The sequence below is a fragment of the Bidens hawaiensis genome, unplaced genomic scaffold (genome assembly GCF_021521415.1).
Source record: "Bidens hawaiensis isolate Kalapana, Puna unplaced genomic scaffold, B.hawaiensis_p1.1 tig00027305_1, whole genome shotgun sequence".
In the NCBI taxonomy this organism is placed as follows: domain Eukaryota; kingdom Viridiplantae; phylum Streptophyta; class Magnoliopsida; order Asterales; family Asteraceae; genus Bidens; species Bidens hawaiensis.
In genome coordinates, this window is record NW_027494410.1 from 25,064 (window position 1) to 51,141 (window position 26,078).

The 26,078-nt window shown below is 34.7% G+C and overlaps 2 protein-coding genes and 1 pseudogene across 2 annotated transcripts; 2 read left to right on the top strand and 1 right to left on the bottom strand.

The window, feature by feature from the left end:
- The first annotated feature begins 5,571 nt into the window (after positions 1-5,571).
- Positions 5,572-8,746, top strand: LOC143575178 (receptor-like protein EIX1; annotated as a pseudogene).
- A 328-nt stretch (positions 8,747-9,074) lies between these two features.
- On the bottom strand, positions 9,075-14,274 carry LOC143575200 (CMP-sialic acid transporter 3-like). Its single transcript, XM_077059631.1, has 14 exons — positions 14,049-14,274; positions 13,418-13,534; positions 13,135-13,191; positions 12,928-13,005; positions 12,261-12,305; positions 12,010-12,069; positions 11,781-11,903; positions 11,513-11,590; positions 11,338-11,407; positions 10,585-10,692; positions 10,380-10,513; positions 10,218-10,294; positions 9,595-9,634; positions 9,075-9,473 (listed from the first exon to the last, which is right to left on the bottom strand). Exons 1-14 carry the CDS (start codon positions 14,217-14,219, stop codon positions 9,423-9,425), a joined length of 1,209 nt encoding a protein of 402 aa, XP_076915746.1. The 5' UTR covers positions 14,220-14,274; the 3' UTR covers positions 9,075-9,422.
- An 8,030-nt stretch (positions 14,275-22,304) lies between these two features.
- LOC143575180 (chitinase-like protein 1) lies at positions 22,305-25,223 on the top strand. The gene is made up of 4 exons (XM_077059618.1): positions 22,305-22,317; positions 23,946-24,333; positions 24,483-24,642; positions 24,806-25,223. Exons 2-4 carry the CDS (start codon positions 23,955-23,957, stop codon positions 25,221-25,223), a joined length of 957 nt encoding a protein of 318 aa, XP_076915733.1. The 5' UTR covers positions 22,305-22,317; positions 23,946-23,954.
- Positions 25,224-26,078: the final 855 nt, after the last annotated feature.

Consider the following 26,078-nt stretch of genomic DNA (forward strand, 5'->3'; position numbering starts at 1 on the left):
TGGGAGGTTAAAAACAGCCCGGTTTTACCAACTATTTGAAGTTGTCTTTTGATTAGTTTGTTAGTTGAGTGAGTATACTTGTTTAACAATATCCACTGTGACCATAATACCCCACACATGTAAAGGGTTTTTCTTCTTTTGATAATTAGAAGCTTTTCTGCCCTCCACTAATACAGAAAATAGTGAACTTCCCGTTGTAGCTTTTATGTCGTTTTGTATTTGTTTTCGTAAGTTGTCTTTTTTTCTCTTTGGACTCTCGGGCCTCTCGTTACTCGCTGGAGGTTCCCTTTCTTGGTTTTTTATAAAAGTTTGGCCTTTAAAATAAACTAATACAGAAAATACTTGAAAGATGAACGTGCGTTGACCAGCACATAGTTAGCTATTAACGGATGTTATTTTCCGATCTGATGGTTTTATGAACGCATATAAGTGGTAAAATTTTCTTAAAAAATCTTGTTTGTGAGGATAGAGAGGTTCAAATGGGTAAATTCTTTATAAATAACTATCTTATAAGGATAAAAGGTCAGATGAAGACTTTGCTCAAAGCCTCAAAGGAACTTACATTGTGTTACCAATTTGCATCGCATTAGTTGGGCCTTCATCTTTGATCAAGCCTTTTAAGACTTTTTACCCGTTGACCACCGTTAACTTCTTGGTTAGCTTTGACAACCCAAAAGTCAACCACATCTTAAAAATCAAAAGTTAACTAAAAATTCAACTTTGACTACCAATTATGCATTGACCAAAACTGGCAGCATGTAGACCATGATGTACTTCCTATTATGATTCTACTTACTTCCATTGACCTACTCAGAGTTTCACAATTAAATCTTTCTATTATTCTGCAACAGCTGCTGCATAAGGCAGGAGCTGGTAGTGTGCCAAATAGTAGAATCTAGTTAATTACACGCCAGCTTTTAAAGGCAGCATGGTACTGCAAATTGGGATTTGAACCCGCAGTTATTTTAGGTAAAGTTTACTTCATAAATTAAACAAAAAGCGTGACGGTCGAGTCAACAGTAGGGGCGTTAGTGTGATTTTCGACAAAATTCATGGACCCAAGTGAAGGTAGAAAGAAAAATCAATATGTTGCTTTCTTAATATGGTCCTTAGTTTGTCTTTTAAATTCATGTCACGTGATTTTAGGACCAAAACAAAATGGAAAACCATGCAATAAATACAACTTGTCAAGACTTTATGTAGTCTTTGGACGTCTAATCTCGTTATCTTTAATCTTGTATGTTCCTCAGTCCACACATCTTCGTGTTCATGGAAGGTGAATGAAAATCAACTTGTTTGATATGTGCGAATCAAATTTGAACCATTAGAAAAGTCTGTTTGTTAAAAAAGATCTGTTGTTTAAGATAATAAATACATAATAAAATCAAGTTTGAGCATAGTAATAAACGATAATAAGCAATTAATGTGATTATACAGGTTTTTTTCAGGGATATTGGATTTTAATAATCTAAACTTTGTTTAATTGGCCGGCGTTAAGCCGAACTTTAAAAATGTATCACAAAAATCTCAAGTTTTGACATTTTGACCGCCAATGAGCTTTTCACTAACATAGTTAGATTCTGTTAGTTTTTGATGACGTGTACGATGATGTGGCAAAAATACGTGGACCGCTTAAGTGCTAAAAAACTATTTTTAAATTAAAATTAAATTTGTCTAACCAAAATAAACGAACCGAACAACTTTTTTTAATAAATAATATAAGCCGTATAAGTTTATTGTGTACCTATTAGTTAACTTTAAAAGAAACCTCATTTTGAGGCATTAGCAAATCTTTACCAGCCTATTGTGCCACATCAACTTATATAGAATAAATATTTTCCCAAACAATTAAAGTGATTAAATAGTTAATTAACCTCCTTTAAAAAAAAGATTGTTCTTCCTTATCCTCAGGTTGTGTTGTTTCTTTTTAAGAGCCTTTTAATTCAAAGTTTTGTCAAAACTTTGAAATTTGTCCAGAGCTCGTTCGGGCGGGTTAAAAAAGCCATTAGTTTCAAAAAGTAAACTACCATATTTTCATTTGTTACTCATACTATTTGAGCTGGTTCATAAAGTGACAAGTAGCTTTAACAATATACAACGAAAGTTTCTTGAAATCAAATTCAAATATATACTAATAAAGGAAAAATGTTAAAATACAAATGGAGACATAAATAAGAAGTGTGAGAATGATTTGTTTATAAAACATTCGCCTTCCAATAAAAGGTTATAATTAAAGTAATCAAATTAAAATGCGTTTGTTTATTTCTTTTTCTTTTTAATTAACGACAAAGGTCTGAACACCCCATGGATCACCCTACCGTCCAAAGAACAAAATATGGTGACTCGGCCCTCCCACCTAGGAGAAAACACAAAAATGAGAAAACCTCCCCGCTAAATCCGGATTCCTGAACATATTGTTTCACACGAAACTAATGTAAGGCCAAAAATGTGACTTGCGATAACAAAGTATGAAACCCGTTATATATTTACGGTCAAGTTAATAATTAAAGTGGGTGAGAAAACCGGACACGAGACGAGAACTTCGGGTGCGCGTTTAGCTTCAACGGGAAGAAAGCTTCTAGAATGTTTTTAGTTTGGTTATAAATAGAGCACTTATTGTCTTTGTTCGTGTGTGTGTTTTTGTTGGTGTAAACAACCACCCAAGGGGAGCTCACCTTGGGTGGGATCGGTTCGGTTTAATATTATGAATCTTTTGCACCGGTTACGAGATCGTTCCTTTATTTTATCGTTATATTATTTATGTTCGGTCGTTTGTTTCACCGCACCCGTCTCGAGAGTTTATCAAGAACAAAGCCGTTCGTTGTCGGATCCGGTTTCGGGACCTACAATTGGTATCAGAGCTTCGGCTCACTAGTTGAGGGTTTTTGGATCACAGCCTTGGGTTTTGATCTTGAGAAGAAGATAAGAAAGCTTCTTGCAAAGAAAACCACAAAAACAATTGAAAGCCAGCACCTCCTGATCAACACACTTCAAGAAGATAAGTAGCATCTCGGATGCTCGTAGCCCACGTTTTCAGCTCCTGGAGATAAATGAGGCCAAAATTGAAAGCCAGCGCCTCCTAATCAACACGCTTCACACCAGAGTGCAGAATCAACAACTGTTGCTGAACGAAGAAGCCTCTCAAAACGCTAATCTGAGGGCTGATCACTCCAGGCTTGTTGACAGGTTGGCTACACTTGAGAGAAACTTGCCAACTGCAAGTGCTCTCAGATCAAGTCTCAATAAAAAGATTGAGGATGCAACAAGGAGATAGGATGTTGAGAAAGAGGTTACGAACTCCAGAGTTTCATATATAGAGAATCAGCTAGCATCTTCCGCCTCTCTCGATACACTAATAGCTGAGAATGCAACACTGCGAACCGAGATGGAGGCCATACAAGCCAAAGTTGAAGAGCATGATCAACTACATGAGATTCAACTGAAAACAAATGAAGATCTGGTGAACAAGTATCAAGCTTCCTCAGACCTCATGGGTATGCAAGACGACGAATTTCACAACCTGGAGGGCAGGCTTGATACAGTGTTTAAAGCTTGGAGAAGGTCTGGTGAGACTTCTCAGGTTGGTGGATCCCAACCCACCGCATGTCCGAGTGTGGCCTTGCGAGCTGAACGGGTTGTGGCGTCTGAAGGCGAGGCGACTGTTGGTTTTATAGTACAACATGGTGGCCAAGCTAAAGGTGGAAATGATGAAGATGATGATGATGAAGATGATGATAATGGTGAAGATGATGAGGACGATGATGAGGACGAGAACGTGCACGACAGCTTTGATGATGATGATGATGATGACAATGGTGATGGAGGAATGGTGGAAATGGAGGGGCCGGGGCAGCAGGAGGTGGAGATGGAGTTCACACTCAATCACCTCCACTCACTCAACAAGATGTTCAAGACCCTGCTGCTCGCGACTCCGCCAGCAAAGTCAGGGAACACGATTCGAGAATTACTGACATGTATAAAGATTTGTTTCCTGAGGATTTTGCAGGTGTTATGGATGATTTCATTGAAGCAGGAAAGAACTTGGAGCACCTCATTGTACAAAACACGGAAGAGACAGTGGAAGAAGACTTTCTCAACTACTCGCCAAATCCAGACACTCCTCCAGCTCAAGTTCTAACCTCAGAAGCTCCCACAACTGATCCAGCTGCCGACTTGACACGCCAACCACCAAAGAAGAAGAGAAAGACGCACATCGTGTCAAGTCGTGCGTGTGCACGCATGCTCAACTACCCTTATCATGACGATTCGCTGATTGTTTATGCAAAGTATGATAAGCAGAACTGTGTTTGGGCCATCAGAAGATACAGCGGCGATCTGATCTATCTTGACCACCACGAGCTGAAGTCGTTACCAGAGCTTGACATTAATTATCTACGAAAAGCTCTAGGTTATGGTGCGGTTGGGAGTACGTTAGAAAGTTGGGTCCCCAATTATCTACATCGTCAAGCGAAAGTGGACTACAAAGATTTCGAGCCGAATAAGGGTCGCAAGTACAAGAACCCATGGGAGATCGACCCAACTACCGGAGAGCCTTGCACTATATGGAGATACAAGGCGCCGAAAGACTGTCACGAGATTTATCACGGCGAGCCTTACCATCTCCGAGATTTCATTGATTGGGAGTTTGATAATCAAACCAGTGAGGCCGTCATTCACTGCCGTGATATGCACGAGATTCGAGTGTTTGATGAGCATGAGCTAATGGGATTCCACATTGAAGATGTGAAGAAGCTCTACAACTCACCGCTTGGGACCGTCGAGGACATTGGACGTCAAAATACAAACCGGATAGTTGAAGCATTCAACAAGTTCGTCTTGAACTTCCACTATCCGAGGACGAATGCTTGGTTACGACACCGACGGGTTCCAATACTAAAGACTAGAGGGAGATTGTTAGGCCTCATTTTGTTGTGATAGTCTTTTGTATTGGTTTGTTATGTATTGGGCTTTAGTAGTTTATTTTATATGTAATATGACCCAAGAGAAATAATGTAAAAAAGCCCATTAGGCATATGATGTGACATATTTCTCATGCATGCTTCTCTATAAATAGAGAAGCATGCCATGAGAGATGGTTGTTAATTAATAAAAAAACCTTTTGCCAATTCTCTAGTATAACACACTTTCTTACTTTTTCTCGTCTCTTTCTCTACCCGAAATAACATCTCAAGATCCGAGACCGCTTAGGTGGCTTAGTATGATTTCCGCTAGCACTAAGCTCGGTTGATCTAAGAACATTGTTAGATCCACCCGTCGGGACCTACAACTAACACCCCACAACCTCACATAACAAAAGTCATGGCGGGACCAATTAACCTTTGGAAAAAAATATCATTGGTTTTAAAATAGAAATTCAGATTAATGAGGAAGACAAAGGGGAATTGATTTATGTGGTTGTGGCACGGGGCATGACCCACATCTCTATTAATGGATCACTATTCACGTCTAGTTTGGCTGCTTCAAACGTGAGTTTATTTATTATAAAGCATGTTATGGGCATACATGTTGATATATCAGATTTAAAAAATAAATAAAGAAAAAAGAAAGATCAACACACTCCTAAAACATTATATTATGGCATGTAATATTTGTCATAAGTTTCTGCATCTTGTTTTTTCACTTTTCTTGTTAGGCTTAAAGATTACAAGTGCCAGTACTCCCCTTGGCCACCGAATGCTATGCATCGACAAGGAGAGACATGCTCTTCTTCACTTCAAAGCAAACGTTCATCACGACTTCCTTGGCCTTCTCTCTACATGGACACGTGAGCAAGAAGCAACCAATGATTGTTGTAATTGGAATGGAGTCATCTGCAACAATCAAACAGGTCATGTTACAAGCCTTAACTTGTACTCTGGAGGGCTTCGGGGTAAGGTTAGCCCTTCGTTGGTTAACTTAAGCTACTTGAATTATCTTGACCTTTCCTATAATGAATTTCATGGAACCATTCTTAGTTCCGTCAGTTCCTTAACCAAGTTAGCGCATATTGACCTTTACAATAATTCTTTTAGTGGAACCATTCCCATGTCCATCAATTCCTTAACCAAGTTAAGGTATCTTGACCTTTCCTGTAATTCTTTTCATGGGGCCATCCCTCCAGAAATTGGGAACATCACCAACTTGCAAGTTCTTTCACTTGGAGATCTTGGAGGATGTACAATTGAAAACCTTGATTGGTTATCTCGTCTCACACATTTGGAGGACCTTGATATGTCAGGTATATCCCTAGCCAAAGAAAATCATTGGGTAAATGTGATTCAAAGCCTTCATAAGCTGTCTTATTTAATTTTAACGAGATGTAACCTCTCACAAGTCACACATCCATATTCTTCATATGAGAACTCTTCTCTTTCTTCATCTATTAGTTCCCTTAATCTTGGGAACAACAATCTCAACTCATCCTTGTATCATTGGTTGTTCCAGTTAACAAGCAATAAACTTGTAGATCTTGATCTCTCTGGCAACAAGTTAGATGGGATTCCCAGAAATCTTGGAAATTTCTGTAGTTTGTCCTCTTTATATTTTCGTGACAACGATGTAGCTTTCAAATTTTCTAATTTTCTATACAACTTGTCTGGATGCGCATCTGTTACATTACAAAGGTTGGATGCTCAAAGTAGCCAATTTACAGGGTCATTGTCAGATGATATCCAGAATTTTACATCCCTGGTACATTTATGCCTTTCTAATAATATGTTAAATGGAACTGTAAGTGAAAAGGTGTGGGAACTACCCGAGCTTCAAGAACTAGACGTTTCTTCCAATTCTCTTAAAGGAGCCATCTCTGAAAGCATTGGAAAGTCAAAGCTTTGGACTTTAGATCTTTCAAACAACTCAATTGAAGGAGTTCCTTCAAAAGCTCACATGTCAAACCTTTCTTATATATACATTATTTCGTTGAGGTCCTGCAAGCTAGGGCCCGGCTTCCCGAAATGGATTCAGTCACTAAAAAATCTTACATCTCTTGACATTTCCAACACCGGAATTTCAGACGTAATGCCTGTAGAGTTTTGGAACATGTGGCCTTCTCAATTGTATAATTTAGATCTCTCCTCCAGCAACATCACCGGGAAAGTGACAGATTTGCTATCGAATTTTAATACTGGAACTTCAGACATAAATATGAGTTCTAACAATTTTTATGGTTCTATAGAGCATGTTCCTTCCAGTTTATCACATCTAGACCTTTCCAAAAACAAATTCTATGGAGAAATTTCCTTTTTGTGCCAAATTGTTGATGGGTATTTATCGTCCCTTGATCTTTCACATAACTCATTCACAGGTAGAATTCCAGATTGTTTGTGGCATTTCAAATATCTAAGAGTTCTTGATCTTGGACAAAACAATCTGTTTGGAAAGCTTCCATCTTCAGTTGAGTATTTGTTCACTCTCGAGGTTTTGAATTTACATAACAACAACTTATCAGGAGAACTGCCACTATCGTTAAAGAACTGCACCATGTTAACATTTTTGGGGTTGAAAGGCAACAAGTTTTCTGGTCCCGTGCCTGATTGGATAGGGGGAAAGTTATCAGGGTTGTATGTTCTTAGCCTGGCAGCAAATAACTTCTTTGGAACCATCCCTTTACAATTATGTCACTTGGTAAATCTACAAACTCTGGACTTGTCAATGAACAACCTCTATGGAGCCATCCCCTCTTGCTTCAATAATCTCACTGCCATGGTTCAAGGTGGATTCTCTCCTCGCCAGAATGTGCACGCTGTTAGTATTTACGTTAAGAGTGGCTACATGGGTGAGTATTATGAGATTACGAACTATGTTGACAATGAGATGATCAACTGGCAAGGAAGTGTACGTGAATTTCGCAACACTCTAGGATTGGTGAAGAGCATTGATTTATCTTGCAACAATTTAACAGGAAGTATCCCGGATGAACTAACGAATCTCCATGAATTGATTGCATTGAACCTGTCAGTGAACGCTCTCCATGGAGAGATTCCACCAGAAGTTGGTTTGATGAAAAGTCTTCTACAACTGGATCTATCTAGAAACAATCTTTCAGGACGGATGCCAACAAGCATGTCTCAAATGACTTTATTAGATTATCTAGATGTCTCATGTAATAAATTGTCGGGGAGAATTCCATCGAGCACTCAACTCCAATCCTTTGATTCTTCAAGGTACACCGGAAATGAAGGGTTGTGTGGACCTCCCCTGACCAAATATTGCCCTGGAGGCAAAGAGTTAGAGATACCTCGTGTCCTTGGTCAAAGTGAGGGTGGTGGTGAAGGAGTCGATGAACTTGAGAGATGGTTATATATCGGTGCTGCTACTGGCTTTGCAACTGGGTTCTGGATAGCATGTGGGGCTTTACTTGTTAATCGCCGTGGGAGGAATGCTTTTTTTCGGTTTTTTGATAGCATGAAAAACTGGTTTATGTAAAGGTGATGATGGTGTTTATTTTAAAATGGCAACGGGGTGCACATGCATAGTTAGTAGTCTACATTTCATGTTTCTTCTTTTATATTTTGAGTTTCCTACCTTTTATGTTGTTTTATTCTGTGTATTCGATTGTGTTCCTACATCAGCTGCGTAAAAGCTATGCTTCACTTGTATTTGGCATGTGGTTTAAATCCCCCAATATCAACAAAATGGGTGGCCGTCTCTCCTTGTGTGAAATAAGGCATCTTGAACAAAGATTCATCAAGTAATTTCATATAACAAAAATAAGCAAGTTACCGTCAACTGCTATAACTTGTGTTCATTGCAAACAGAGTACGCTACTCTCTAGTTTCAAGTTAACGCTCATAAAGCCAAATTACACACAATCCAAAATTCTTATAATTTTACAAGATTTAACCAATTAATGGTGTGTAATTTTTTGACTCATCACCTGTTCATTTTTGCCTCTACCACTGATAGAGGGTCAAGTTACACGTATTCATGCGACAATAAAAAAAAAACTCAATAAAATGCAATCAAGATGAAGTTCAAGTTACGCGTGGGTAAAGCCCATCTTACACATCCAAAATTCTTGTAATTCTTCCAAGATTCACACAACCAAAAAAACCGCTAATCAAGATTCCAAAGTGAAATAAACAAAATTTGAATTAATGAATTGTCTAAACTCAATGAACAATACAAATAAATCGCTGATTTTTCTATCTTAACATGTATACGATGACAGTAAAGTCCAAAAACACAGCCAATTTCACTATCTTAGATCGTGTTTTGATTGGTTGTAAGCAGAGTACACTTTTTCAACAATATCCACAATGACCATAATATCCCGACACACGTAAAAGGTTTTTTCCCTCTGATAAAGAGAGCACGAAAATTACTTGAAAGAAGAGACCTGCATTGACCTTCACGTTACTATTCTTTGAACTGTATTTAGAGAAACCAAACATTAGCTTGAGAAACTTACTTGGTTTTCAATTTTAAGTTGGAAGTAGCGGCCTTCTTTCGTCAGATTCTACACGATGACTCGCCTGTAAACGTATCATACAAATTAAATAGTTTTAGTAAATGGAAATTAAAAGTCAATTAATATAATCTAGAAAAAAACATGTCCTTAAAACATTACACCAAATTTATTTCAACCGCACGTACCTCTTCATTTGCGCCTGCTGCTATATTTACAAATGTGTCCCTATTTAAAGGTTAAAAAACAAAGTGAATAAGATAACAATTAAAAGATAATAGTTAAAATTAAACTAAGCAAAAGGGCGTAGCAGTACATAGCACTAGGGTATAGACTTGTAAGCGAACCAAACGAATACGAACAAAGCATGTTGTGTTCGTTTAACTTTAACCGAACAAACGATCGAACATGAACAATTAAACGGAATACGTTACGAAAATGAGCATGATCATGTTCATTTATGTCCGTCCATTAACAGTATCAGTAAACGGTAAATGAACGAACATAACTGAGCTAAAAAACAGTTAAAAGTAATGTGAAGAACGTGTTGGGCCTCAAAATTTATTAAAACTAGACTAAGTTGTAAATGGCCCAAAATTTTAACTAAATATATTAACGAACGTAAACGAACGAACATAAATGTATGTAAATAAACTTTCACGAACATAAATAAAAGCACAAGACATGTTCATGTCTGCTCGATTAACTAAATGAACAGAAAAAAAATTTGTTCGTGTCCGTTCGTATGTTAAATAAACGAACATAGACGAATTTCCTGCAACACAGTTCATTTACAGGCCTACTTGGGTACCTGTGATTGCTCTGAACTGGCTCCAATTCCAACACTCCATTTCCTTCTTCCTTAACTTTTGCAAGAGGCGAAAAAAACTAAAAACAGAATGAAACGAGGGGTAATTTAGTAAAATCCCATACAAGTTGAGACTTGAGAGAACAAACACCTGAGATTTAATACCTGATGCATTGATATGAAAACAATAGAAATTCCAAGCATAAAATTTATAGTCAAAGTGTGACCAAATAAAGCCGCAGATGCAAAACCCGTGAAGATTGTGGCGACTGTTGAAGAATACTTTTTCAAAATAGTATCTGCACGTAACAAACCGAGTTTTAGAATATAAATGCATACTCACTAATGTACCTAATGCATTAAATCTTACCAGCATATTTAAAGAAAAATGAAGATAATATTCCTTGAGCCGCATTATTTATGATTAAAAGCATTGTAGCTTTTGAATGTCCTTGCAAAATATCAAAGCTTTCCGGGCCTGTAAAATAAAACCATGCAAAGTTTGTTTATGTTCGTTTATTTAATAAACGAATGGGCACGCATATCATTCGTTCATTTATGTCCGTGAACGTCCATTTATGTTTGTTCATGTACGCTCATTTATGTTCGGTTATTCAATAAACGAGGGTACATGAACACGTCTTCATTGTCTTGTTTCATTTATGTTCGTGAACACTTGTCTATGTTTGTTCATTTACGTTCAGTTATTAAGTAAATGAAAGTACACGAAAACGTCTTGTTTGTTCGTTTATGTTTTTGAATGCCGTTTATGTTTGTTTGTTTATCTTCATTTGTTTACATATTCGAGTTTTTACGGCCAGTTACAACTTACAATTTAGACTAGTTTTATGAGATAAACGTATCACCAGTTACAATTTGGTCTATTGATGTTCATGCTTACTTTTAATTAATGTTCGACCAGTGATGTTCATCTATATTCAGTTATGTGTGTGTTCGTTTACGTACGTGAACTGTTCGTTTATACTATTAATAAGCGAACACGAACATACTCATTTTCTTAACTTACAAACACGAAAAAGAACCTTCATGCGTTTATTTGTTTGTGTTCGATCGTTTGTTTAAAGTTAAATTCTGGAGATCTTATATCGAGGACAGTTAGTACCTTTGATAATGACAGTTCCAATGATCCCCAAGAAATTGAATATAGCACCATATCCATATAAAAATAAATTCTGCAAATTTAACATGGTTAAAATTTCAGAACATACACACTGTTATTCTCAAGTAAAAAGATGAAAAGGTAATTTCCGGATGCAAATATGCAATTTTAAACTCACCTGCATGTAAATGCTTGTATCATATTGGCTTTTCAATGCATATTCGTTAAAAACAGAAGCCATAGATGGTACAGTAACCTGTATATTCCACTTTTCAAGTTAGTTTTATTATACAAACAATGTAAAAAGAGCATATTCCTGGAATATGCTTACTCTGAATTCATTTCAGTTCCAATGTATGCATCAATTCTTTAACTCAATAACTTAAATTTACACAGTAGATTGTTTCAATATGTCAAAATCAGTCTACAAGGAATGCAAAACTTACAAAAATAAATGTGTAGATATAAGCACCCATTGCAACTGGAAGCCCCATTGCGGTTGAGCCCTCAGGTAACGAACGCATTTGGTTTATGCTAATTCCAATAAGCAACAGAGCAAGAGCCTCCCACTAGAAAACAGAAAATGAAATTTGTTTAAATAATTATTACCAGGTAACACAAATAAAAAAGTGAATCTCATATGCTAAGTGATAAAAATAAGAACTCGTAACAGACCTGAATTATTGAAAATCGACGCTTCATTACTATCTTCAACAGAACCGCAATCACTAAGACCTGCAATTTTCAGTTGAAATTAAGGTACAACAAGAATAATAACAAACAAACAAATTCAAAACACAGAGCGTATGTGTTTGTCAAAAGTATACTTCCACTTTTACTGCATAAATTGAGAAAAATTATATATATGAACCTAAAGTGTATTGATTAAAAGATGAAAACTTAAAAGTAATGCAACAGAAAATTACCTTCAGATTGCTTAGCATCTTTACAGTTGCAGGGTTAAAATAAAGCTGCAATATATTGTCATGTTAGATAACAGGCTCCAAGTGATATATGCAGTTTGACAGTGAGACAAGCAAAACATACAATCAGCAATGTGATAGATATTACTAGAAAACAACTGCTAATTATTTTGTTTTATGTTTTGATGATTAAATATGTATTTTGCACTCAAGCTATTTCTTCTACTTATAAGTGACTATGCTTCATCAGCTAAAAGTAAAGCTCTATACGGCTATTGCTAATACGTTGCTTCTAAAACAAATTAATGTTTTTTCTCTTCATCCCTTTTGTTTTGTTTTAAAACCATCGCGGTTCCTTGTTAGGTATGAGATAATCAAGTCCAGGAGTATTTGAACTTTTTTAAGATTTGATAAATTTTCTTGTTGAAATATCAAAAAGCGTCTACTCTCACCGTCCTTGGTCTTCCAAAGATCTGGAACTTTAAGTTTTAACATCTAATTATGTAAACTTCTGTAAATATGTCAAAACAACTATTATAACATAAGTGAAAAGTATCACCACAAAATCATTATGTAATACATTCTAAGTTTCGTTCTTTTCAAGTTTCTAAAAACTAAAATGTATTCTATAAAATTACTTTACCAGAAGGAAATTCTACATTATAAGTACCTGCATGGTGAACTTTAGATAGTTATTGATAGCATAGAGTAATGCCGGAACAGCAAGAAGCACATTGTTGCGGGCTGCCTGCAGAAAAACATGGTAGACATCTAATTGCAGGCTTTCAATTTTATCAAAAATGAATAAATGCCTCATTAAGCTCTAAAAAAAAGAAAAAAACTTAAAAGCACAAGAAGAAACAGCATGTAACATTACCTGTACAAAACTGGAGACAGAAAGAAGCGGTTTTTCTCCGACCTTCTGATTTCTAGCCTGCAAATATTGAAAGAATTAAACAATTTATAAAACCATATAATTTTAGTAAGAACAAAATCCATACCAGGTCAGATAGGCACTATATATTTAGAAAGTAACAGAATTAAAAAACAAAATCAGGTAAAAGAATATTGTTTTGCTCAACTCTTCAAGAACTTGGATCATATAAAAACTGATCAACATAAAAGACAATGTAGATAAATCTAAAACAAGAAAACTTTACCTGGATTAGAAGCATAATAAGTGCAAAGATAACCTTTGCAAATTCAGTCAAAAAGTTAACACTGACGGGGCTAAATTTGAACTTTCCATCAACCTTGGACATGTACACCAAAATTGGCTGTAAAAGAAAAAGGAAATACTAAGCCAATAATAAATAATAGCTTATGCAACAAAAACATGGTTCACCACTTATTATATCTAAAAATTCCAACCAGTAACAGTTTAGAATTTAAAAACTGCTCTTTTATGAGAAAAATGTAATACCAGAAACACAGACAACCTCCCACAACTGACTATAGAAAACAATTTAGTGTGTTGGTTTGATCAAAATGCATTTTGGTCCTTGTGAACTCTACAAGTCTTTAAGCAGAAAGTAATGATGAATAACAGAATACTGAGAAGATAGCCAATTTGAATAGTACTCAGGTAGACTCTCTCATGACACTTTTTTTTTTGTTCATCACTGTGTTGGATCATTATGGTCCAATAATATATAAAATGCAGGGCTTACAATAGGTGACAAAAGTTTCTTTTGAAAAAGGCAAAAACTTTCCAAAATATACACCAATACACAAAATGACAAATCTGACCACTTGTAGTCTAATGATGAATAACAAGAGTCAAGAGATCACCTGTAAGCCAACTAACATGCAATCACCAACAACCAAAAGAACATTTAGCGCCCGTTGCTTTTTCGAAAACTTGCTCCTATGTCGATCATAAGCCCTAGACACAGTTTTTGCAGACGGATTCACCAACTTGGAATGACAGACACTGCATTCTATCATCCCTTGTTTCATCATCCAAATCCTCCCTGCTTCACTCACTTCCTCTAAATATCAAATCTACAGCATTAAATCACAACCAACACAAATTAAAAATCCATAACCTAAATAAACAATTATAAATCTTCTTTACTGCTAAAACATGAAGAAAAAAAAATTGATAATAATAATTTGTGAATAAATCAGAATAAATTAACAATCCATAACCTAAACTAACAAGTAACAACTATAAATCTTCTGAATTACTTATATATGAAAATAATAATAATAATTTGTGAATAAATCAGCATAAATAAATAATTCATAACCTAAACTAACAACTTAAATCATCTGAACTGCTGGAAAAAAAATGACTGATAATAACAATTTGTGATAAATCAACAAAAATTAATAATCCAGAACCTAAATTAACGACGTTAAATCACACGCCATATGCATCTATTAATCACCTGAACTTCACAAGTAATTGAAATAACCAAGTACAACTTGTGCTAAACCCTAATTCAATCAGATCCTGACACGTAACCGTAACGAATTACAAATCAAACGATAGGCTAATCTCCTCCGATCTCAGATCTTATAAATTGGCATTAATAAGAGCTAAATTGTAGACGAGATTAATGAAGAAGTAAATGAATCGTGAAAATGAATGTGAATTGGACCTTGATGATAACGATTAGTCAGAGATCTGGCAGCTTAACAAGGATTGAAGTGTAGGCGGTTGAAGAATAAGGCGCGAAATAAACCCTAGAAGATGAAGATGTTACAATAATAATAATATTATTGGTGTGGAGAATATGGTGAGAGGTGGTGGTTGTTGTGCAGATCGAATAATCGATTTGAATTGAATTGAATTGAACAGTTTGGTTTTTGCTTTAGAATTACACCATTATGAGCACGGGTTGACGCGTTGCTGTGATCTAATCGACGAAAACGTCACCGACAAACAATCAAACAGCTTATATACGTATATGTATGTATGTATGTATGTGATGATGGAATTTGCATTTCGAGTCAAAATTATTGTCTTGACTTGTAATGTAGTAATGCACATGTTTTAAATTATAAAATGGTTTTGAATAATGCCATGAAGTTGATTAGATGGATTAGAAGTACGTTCGTTCAAATACTAATATGAATTATGGTGCTATAAAAGAAACCTCTAAGGTCAAGCCCCTAGACAAGAGAAGATTTTATGGGAATCTGGAGAACGTCTCAATGAGGTAAAGCGTTGGGGTTCATCTTCTCCGGCTCTCTCATAGTTGACACTCTATTTTCCACGTTAGTGTTATATGAGTTTTTCACTGCATCCATAGACCATGTAAAATGCCCATCTTTGCATCCTTAGCCATCAATCAACTTTTTGAGTTGTAAATTGAGTCAGGGTTGGTTGTACATCACTAGTGTCTTCAAACAACATCATCCACACATTAATATATAATTTAATTGAGCAACCTTGCAAAGGGGAATAAGGGATGGAGTGGTGTTCTTGCTTAGCAGCACGAAACCACATCGGCCATGTTGTCTTGCCCCTCGTCCAATTTTCTCACCCAAGTGGAGATTAAGTTGCACAGTCAACACGTGAACATTTTATTTTCCTTATTGTGCGGCAGAACTTACTTTAAGTTTGCACGATTGATGAAAAGTTACATGGACGACGACAAAAGTTAGAACAAGTTATACATAATTGATATGCATACGTGTACAATGTGTCATCAAGATAGGACGAGAAGGAGAGAAAAAGAAAGAAAGTTGTCACACAAGGATATGAGGGTTTGGGGAATCATTTGTTATTTTAACTAAAGACAAAACAGTTATTAATAAAAAATATTATAGATAAAACTTCTACAAAAATACATGAAAATGCAATAAACATTCATCATTGTTGATTAGATCTTCTGCAATCAAATCTTTAATTGCACTCATGCATAAATCATCTATTTTACATTGTGTACTCATGTCTTCATCTATTTCATTAATGTCACTAGGCCCTCGACTATCAATACCATTATTTTAGTGTAGGCAGGCCCGGCTGCGAGAAAGCAAAAAAACTTTTGGGCCGAAGACGGAAATTGTTTTGCGCCTTAAGTAAAAAGAGTATTTTGTTATGTTTAAACAATTTAATTTTTATATGCGCTTACTTGGCTATAATTTTGGTTGTGTAAAAACTTTTGTATAAAAAAAGAATTAAAGATGTCTCAAGTGAGGCTAGAACCCACAACCTCTTGGTTGTAAGTAATACCCATTTGCTACTAGACCAAGCTAATGGTTACGTAATTGTGTTTAAATATTAAATATACATATTGTTTTTAATAAAGATACATATAATTTGTTTCAAAAATTCGGGCCTATGGCCGTCGCCCTGCCACCCCCAAGGGTCGGCCCTGAGTGTAAGATTCTTATTGCGTCTTGTTAAATCCTTCATCACATGTGTCTTTTTTTCTAATAATGAATTGCCATAGATGCTAGCACGACATTCACTTGTTACAGTAATAAGTTGTCTCTTATTAATTATCCACCATTTGACTCTTAGGTCATGGGGTATACTCTAACGCCCAACATATATTAGGATGGCATGACACGTTAAAAATGCATTAAACCACTTTCCACTAGTTTTAAGTTTATTAAAAAGGCCAATTGATTATGTTTTTCATGAGTTAAAATGAACAATATGCATTAATTACTAATTGATTTATTAAAAATTAATAGGAGTGAGGTGGAATTAAATGGATTAAACCACTTCCTTTGAGAGAAAATAAGTAACTTACAGCCTTACACAAATAAGCTTATTTAAATAAGCTAAAAAATCATCTTCAAATAAGCTTCTTCAAATTAGCTTATAAACATAAACTTAAAAAACTAAACCAAACACCAAACTAAGCTTATTTTGTAAAAAAAAAGAAAAAAACTAACAAAGCTATAAGCATAGTTAAATAAGCTAGGCCAAACACCCCCAAGAATATAATCAAAATGTCTCAATACGACACTTTGCCCACTTACATTAAAAGAGTAAGGATACATGAGCAGAAAAGGGAGTTGCAGGTATCCCATAATGAAGAGAAAGTAGGCTAACAAAGCTAGCTGCAATAAAGCATTCCCATTTCACCATAAAAAACATCCCTAAGGCATTGTGTAAATCATTATAATCCACTCAACCAATACTTTAAATTATCCTTACTTCGCTCTGAATCAATACCATCGCTTCTTAAGAACGTCTAACTTATTTTCATGCCGTAGGCTAATGGTAGGATATCCCTCCTATACTAATGGTTGTTGATTCTTAGCAAGTCTTTGCAAATGACTTGTAACATCCTGTTTAGTGGATAAAAATAAAATATTTGAAACTTGTATTCAAATATTATTAAACGAGTAAGTTTTTGAATTGGATGTCATGCATATTCATAATATATGTATTGTAATATTAAAATGGAAAAGATAAGATTGTAGAAAACCTTAACGAGTAAGTCTTTGAATCAGATGCCATGCATATCCATAATATCTTTATTATAATATTAAAATGGAAAAGATAAGATTGTAGAAATCCTTAACGAGTAAGTCTTTGAATTGGATGTCATGCATATCCATAATATCTGTATTATAATAGAAAATTTTAAATCTTATAGGGTAAGAAAATGATGTCAGCTCGTATATTCTTGACAAAAGTTTTCTTAATGGAGAAGATTTCTTAATTGATAAGAATGCCTTATATATATAAATGCTTTCCAAGCACAATAGTCTGATACATCATCATATGACACTCAAATTTAGTCTATATAGGTGTAAACTTTTAAACAAGAAAACAGAGTAGTTGTATTATAGAGACGTTTCCATCATAGCGGGTTGTCGTCTACACTTGAGTTACTAATACGAAGAGGTAAGTACACGGAACCATAATCATGTTATTTTATAGCGTGTTATACGTGCTTATTTAGTACTCAAATATATGATTATTTGGAAAATGTTTTATGAGATTATGGTTCCAAGTATATGAAATTGGTGGCTTAAAAAGAGGCTATAGTTTTGAAATAAATATGGTGGTAAGTTCCAATAAAAATATATGGGTTATGAGTCCTGACAGTTTTAATAATTAAAACTCCAAAATTTTGATATTATATATAAAAAGATTTCGGGAGTTGAAATCTCAAGGAGTTCGGTTGTTGAACTCCAAATAAAAGGGGGAGTTAATCAGGGGCGGATGGAAGGCATAGGCAGGGGTAGCACCGCTACCCCTCAACTTTTCCGGCGTAGTGGAAAATTTTTAATTTTTCTTATTTTTTATGTGTTTCGTTACCCCTGAAATTATATTATGTTACCCCTGAGATTAAGGGGGGCAACTCAAACGAGAAAAGAAAAACAAAGTTAATATTATGCAACATTTTCCGGTGATCGGAGGTGAATTTTACGTTGAAATGATAGCCATTGAAGTTTGGTGAAGAAGAAGGATAAAAGGTAATTTTGTTTTAGCATTTATTTACGTTCAATTAATTTAAGCCACTCAATACCTACAACTCTATAAGGTAGACTGCACTTCTTTTAGCATATCTAGGAATTTTATTCATATTTTATTTTCTTATACTTCCTCAGAATATAAGAACAAGTCACTTTTTAAAAATAAAAAAGATTATTAGTAGTGACTCAACTTAACTTTTACTTTATTTAATTAAATTATATTAATTTATTTTTGTTTGGTTTCACTAAATTTATTTGATTTTTTCTAACAATTGATATGTATAATCTTACTAATGATTAAATGTTACCTTAAGATATAGCCCATGTAATACACGGATGGTTGAAAAAATACAATAAAAATGTTAAATTTAATAATAAACATAATAGTATACCTTATAGATTTATAAGGTATAAATAATGATAAATAAATTTTTATAATTCATAAATATCTAAAATCTCATTTAATACAACACTAAAGTTATATTTGTAATTTCGTTAGTAATTATATAAATGGTAATAGTATTTTTTGACATTCTAGTTAACTACTCTAATTGAATGACATTTGAAAGAATTGCTTTATTTTAGTAGTATACATGTAGATTCTACATAGATTAAACTTTTGGCATCATATTGTAGACACTAAGGCTATGGGGTATAGGTCATGAAAGACCTTTAAAGGGTCCTACGTGGTAGGCTCTCTCCTTCAAGGGTGAAGGAGGAACATCACGCCGCCTCCAAATGGTCATGAGAGAATGAGGGTAGCAATGTACACTATTTGAAGGATGGTGGAGGGCTATACAATGAGATTTTTTTTTCTATTCATTTCCATTTATTTATATTATTAAATAAAATAATTGTGGAAAATAAGGGAAATAAACAATAATAAGGGTTGAGTTGTGATGTTTAATAATTGAGGAAAAATTGAGTTGACACTGAGATAACGTAGACGTGATGAATGATAAAAGAAATGAAAAAAATGACCGATAACGTATGGTTTAACCATCTTATCACTCCACCAAAATAGATATGACAACAATATGTGTATATAGTTAAGTAAAAAAATTACTATTTGTATATTTGTATATGTAATTAAATTTAATTGAATTTTCCTAAATTTGTTTATGTCCTTCCATAAAAGTATACTATTAAGGTATTATTGTGACATTATTTTAAAAGAATTCAAGCCAAGCTATTTGTATAAGAATTAAGACTATTACCTAACTATACATGTTTTTAAAGGTTCGGCTATAATAAAAAAAATGTTTTTTATTGTGACTTCAGACCCTCGTCTCGTACAGCCAATTACAATGAAGAAGATATACTTATTAACATTTCAAAGTAGGAGAATGAGAGTAAGTATACTTCACTAAAAATAAATGTCAAGTACATATCAACGTTAGTCAACTTCAAAAAAACGTTATCGGTTTCTTAGATACAAGTGTTACTTTTTATTGCCCTGTATCTTTAATTGGATAGTGTGACTGATGTGATGATTAATTGTTTATTGGTTACTATATACCAGGTTTGTGCGGTCGAAAGAGAAACATTTGATAAAGTAACAGAAGACGGCGTAATGGCTCTACATACCTAGTATGTTTAACTTTGTGTATTATCGTCATTTTTTTATGTATGGTGAAAAAAAAATTGCGCTACCCATGAAATTATGTTCTAGATCCGTCACTAGAGTTAATAACCCTCATGGGTTAAAAATGAGCTCATAAGGAATTCGGGTGTTGAATTCCCAAAGAATATAAGGAGTAAACATAAGGAATTCGGGTGTTGAATTCCCAAAGAATAATGATGAGTAAATATAAGGATTCGGGTGTTGAAATCTCAAGGAATTTGGATGTTAAATTCCATATGAAAATAAACATACTTTTATAAAATGGTGTGCTTACTTAGCGAAAGCTAATAAAAATATGTTTTTAAAATATTTTTAGGAAAAACACCCCTAGATGGTTGAAGCTTCATGGACGTGACTAGACTGACAAGAGAACCACACTCTCGTGTTTAATAGTTTGTATAATAAAGTTTGTTGTTAAACATATATGTTTTCTTGTAATATATATATCTTCATAAAATAATACGTCACCACGAATGACCTATTTTGAATATAATCTGGGACCTACTCTGAAAAGTATTATTATAAGAAAAAAATATATTGAGTGTCAGCTCTTGAACCAATCTCTCACGTACTATTTGTTGCTTCAACAAAAAGCAATATTACAGGTCAAATGTGTAATGAATTTATGATCATAAGTATACAATTATCACATTGAGATTTTCATATACACTTCAATGGTCTACTATACTTTTTTAGTTTTGTTTTACAAAGTGAAAAAGTATAATCAATAGATTGTTGTAAGTTGTTCCACAAAAGTAAGAAAAAAAAAGTAAACATTTCATCACTCCAATCAACTAATTATATACATAAAGTCCCAAAAAATCCCAATAATTAGGAACGATTATAAGGCTGTGTTGTTTTTCTTTAAAAAAAAATTCGCAATAGTTCTTCTGTATGCACCGCGCAGACAACGCCCAAATATGAGCTTCTGCAGAGTGTTTTCTCGCATATGTTTCATTGAAAAAACATTTGCACGAGCTCTTCTTAGCGTAGATCTGACACATCCTCTTTTTACATCTTATAACCTCTTTCTAACATCATTAACCATCGTTCTCCTTCATAGACTCTCAACCCTAGCCACCACGCTCACTCCTCCATCGACCGTCGCCCCTCGACCAGCGGCGCCCCTTCACATCCCCTACTCCACCAATCGAAATCCGACACTCGAGGCATAAACCTATTGTACCCTGCTTTGCTACCTCTCGTCCACACTACTCTCCGCCACCGCCTGCCATCTCTTCTAGGAATATATGATTCGGTTACGAGATGAAATTGCTAAGTAGTTAATGCAAAGTATGAAATGAATGCTTTAAGTGGTTTAATGTATATTATTATTTCAGTGTTGTATAATCGTTATTTAAATTTCAATGTTGAAAAACTATTTTAAGTTTGAAAAATCCTTTTATTTGAATTTCCGTTTAATTTAGCAATCTGCAGAAGTTAAAAAACAAACAACCTTCTTATTACAAACTGCATACCTTTGATCCATCTTTTCTTTTACATAGGTTCACAAATATGAATTACAGACTACAGACATTTAACTTCTTAAAAGACAAACTACAACTACCTTTTGTAAAGGAAAAAAGGAAAGAGCAAGAGAAAAAAGAAAAAAAAAAGCAAACCGACAGTACATGTCTACGTGACATGTGCAAAAGTGCAAACCCAAATCCTTCAAGCTCACCAAGTTGAACCCGAGTCACAGTTCCAAATCGGACCTGTTGAGCTGTCGGTGGCGAGTCCACTTCAATGTCTAGTTGGTGAGTCATGGTTCAATACGTTTACTTGATTCCAAATCCAGCCTGTTCCTTATTAAACACCAACCATCTATCAACGATGTAAACACATCAACCGAACCTCATCTCTCAATCTCCACCGTTCATTTCCACACCATTATTCAATTCACACAAACATACACTTCACCTTCATTGAATTGGAGGCAAAGAAACAACAAACCCACAAGCAAGCAATATTTTTTCATACAAAAAGCAGCGGCTGCATTTTCATCACATAATAATAGGGCAGAAGCATAAGTCTCCACTCTCAGTAAGTGCATATTTTACTTTCTTGAAATTAAAATTAAAATTGTGTGTAAAACCCTAAAGGAAGCTAATTTCTTTGATGGGTTTATTGTTTTAGTTCTTTTTAGGATATGGGTCTTTGTGATTTATGTGTTTTCTAGCTTATTTCACCAAATGCCCTAATTATCAAGAAATGGGCTTGAGTTATCTTAAATTTTGTATTTTTTTGTCAGAATTTTAATTTGAACCCTATAAAGAATGAAATTTGTTAATGGGTTTATGGTTTTAGATGTTAATTGTTGTTTATAGGATCTGGGTCTATATGATTTATGTGTTTTCTGGCAGAATTCACCAAATTCCCTAATTATTAAAAAAAAATCAGTTAGAGCACTAAAAAGAATTAAATTTGTTGATGGGTTTATTGTCTTAGATGTTAATTGTTGTTTATAGGATCTGGGTCTCTGTGATTTATGTGTTTTCTAGCAGAATTTTACCAAATGCCCAAATTTTCAAGAAATAGGCTTGAGTTATCATAAATTCCGGGTTTTTCGTTTATTTGCCAAAATTCCCATTAGAACCCTAGAAAGAATCAAAATTTGTTGATGGGTTTATTGTTTTAGAGAATGTGATTTATGTGTTCTCAATAAAAATTCACCAAATGCCCTAGTTTCAAGAGAAATTCATCTTAAAATTAGTGTTTTTTTTTTGTCAAATTTTTATAAGAAGCCTAAAAAGAATAAAAAATCGGTCATTGGGTGTATTGTTTTTAGTTAATTTCAGCTTCTGGGCCTTGTTTTCTTTTCAGAATTCTTGACTAAATGCCCAAATCAAGAACAGGAGCTTTGTTTAAATTCTGCTAATTTCAGATTGTGATTAAAGCAAATCGTGTGTTTATTCTCATTTTCCATTAAAACCGTAAAAGTAAACTAATTTTACTCAGTATCAGTTATTTTAAGCATTTGGGTCTCTCTTATTCACGTTTTTATCAGGATCTTTACACCAAATGCCCACATAATCAAGAAAAAGGAACTTGATTTATTGCTGGGAATTTCAGTTGATTTATTATATTGTGATTCATATCAAACCTTGCTTTTTATCCTCTCAAACCCTGTATTTCGCTATTGGATTTGTGTTTATTTTTTGCTCATTTCATCTTTGATTCATCTCAGATCTTGTGTTTTAGTCAAATTGTCATCAAACAAGGATCCACTTTACAGCATATTGTCCCATAATATACCTTTTTCTAAGAAAATTTTGTGAAATGGGCAAATAAAATGAATATATTGATTTTTACCAGGTGTATTCTTTTATTTATCTTTTGACCAAAACCCCAATAAAGAAACAACTTAATTCATCAATGTGTGTTAAGTTTTCTGTCGTATTCATTAGTCAACCCTAACATACAAAGAACCGACTGTTAATTCAAAGTATCTAGGCATCTCTTATTTTTGTATTCTATTTGCCAATTTGTTTATGTTAATAGAAAAAAAAAAGAAGGAAAAGAAACAAAAACTTAACTTCTCACTTTGGATTTTTTTTTTACTCAAAAGCATCTAGGGGATCACTTAATTTTTGTTTTTTTCTTTAATATCTTTTACATGAAAGGAGCTTAATTTATCATGTGGTGTTCTGTTTTTGTTCCTTCTTTTGCAGCCGAGAAGAATGGAGACAAAACATGTGTGTCTTTTGGTGGTAACTCTAATGTTTATGATCATTTCAATCACGAATGCTGACACATCACCAGTAGTGGTTAAAAAAATTAAGGGGAAAAAAGTTTGTGATCAGGGCTGGGAATGTAAAGGGTGGTCACAGTATTGCTGCAACCTCACAATATCTCAGTATTTTGATTATTATCAGTTTGAGAATCTTTTCTCAAAAAGAAACGCTCCAGTCGCGCACGCCGTTGGTTTTTGGGATTTCAAATCGTTCATCACCGCTTCAGCCATTTATCAGCCTCTAGGGTTTGGTACTACTGGCAACAAGACTACACAGATGTTGGAGGTTGCTGCTTTTCTTGCTCATGTTGGAAGTCAAACTTCTTGTAAGTCATGTTCATGCTTTCAATGGTTTGACTTTTGTTTTTATCTGGCTTGGCTCGGCTCGCTTACAACCCTACCTAAGAATAGGTCAATTTGAGTTTGTTTTATCTTAATTGGGTCAACTTGATGTTTGCTATTGTAAATGGTTTAGGTGGATATGGAGTGGCAACCGGAGGGCCCACTGCATGGGGATTATGCTACAACAAAGAAATGAGTCCTATGCAAGATTATTGTGACGACAACTACAAATACACTTACCCTTGTGCTCCCGGAGCTTTATATTTCGGCCGTGGTGCTCTACCTGTTTACTGGTACGAGTTGTTTTTTTCTTATGTTAATTTAAATTTACGCCACTTATTCTGAAACCTGGTAAATAGTGATGTGTTTGAGCCAAGAGAAAGCGTTATTGGCTCGTGATAAAATAACAAGTTTTGCACCACAAAATTGTTAATTCTAACCGTTGTGTTGTTTCAGGAACTACAACTATGGATACCTTGGCGACAACTTAAAAGTTGACCTTTTACACCACCCCGAATACCTTGAACAAAACGCCACTTTAGCCTTCCAAGCTGCAATCTTTCACTGGATCACTCCATTGAAAAAGGGCCAGCCCTCAGCCCATGACGTCATGGTGGGCAACTGGAAGCCCACCAAAAATGACACATTGTCCAACCGGGTCCCTGGGTTCGGGGCCACCATGAACATTCTCTATGGCGAACGCACATGTGGCAAAGGTGACATTGATGACATGACAACCATCGTGTCACATTACTTGTATTATCTTGACTTGATGGGTGTGGGCCGAGAGCAAGGCGGGCCCCATGAGGTGCTTACGTGTGCTGAACAGAAACCGTTTAACCCGTCAACTACTAAAGACTCGGCTTCGAGTTGAGTTGACTTTGGGGTTGTAGTCAAAGACCATGTTGATGTGGGTTGAATCTTGAATGAAATAATAGGTGCATGCTTTGGAATCTTTGAGGTTCATAGTCCTTTGTTTCTAAATGTTTTTTATTTATTCTGTGAGATAAGTTTTTGGTTTTTAAGTTGGGATTATAAAGACTGAATCTTATATAAGTTTGTTCAGATTATGTGTCTTGAGTTTGCTTTTGTATTATCACTTATAATAAATAATAAATTTGTATCAAGACATGTTAGAACTTATTTGTGCAGTGCTTTTGGTAACATACTACGATCTCTCACATGACATGTACATTTGATGTCATGCTGATTTATAGACAAAAAGTGACTGAATAATAAACATTTTTTTATTATAAATATATAAAAGTAATTTTATATGCATATAAGTAAATTAATTGAATGTTCAATGCATAAAAGAAGGTCCGAGCCCGAACCCTTGAGTTTGAAATATTATTAAGAGGCCGAGTTTGAACTTCAGACATAAACCTCCAAATAAACCAAGCTCGGGCTTGAGCTCAAGCTCAAGCTCTCTCAAGTTATACGAGTTTGAGTATTCAGGTACAAGTACTTCTAAAAAATTAGACACCAGTACTGAATGATAAGTTTTGTAAAGTCAATCCGGATAACCGACCACATAGTTTATTACTTGATCAATGATCATATAACAATCATTATGTATCATAAGTTAATCCCATAAATGATTACACAAAACATGCACGATCTTCCAACTCCACAAACTATCATATCATTTTAATCATTTTTGTAATGCATGAACTAAGCATAATCAGGAATCATATCAGGTGTGTCTACATACATAAATGTATACACA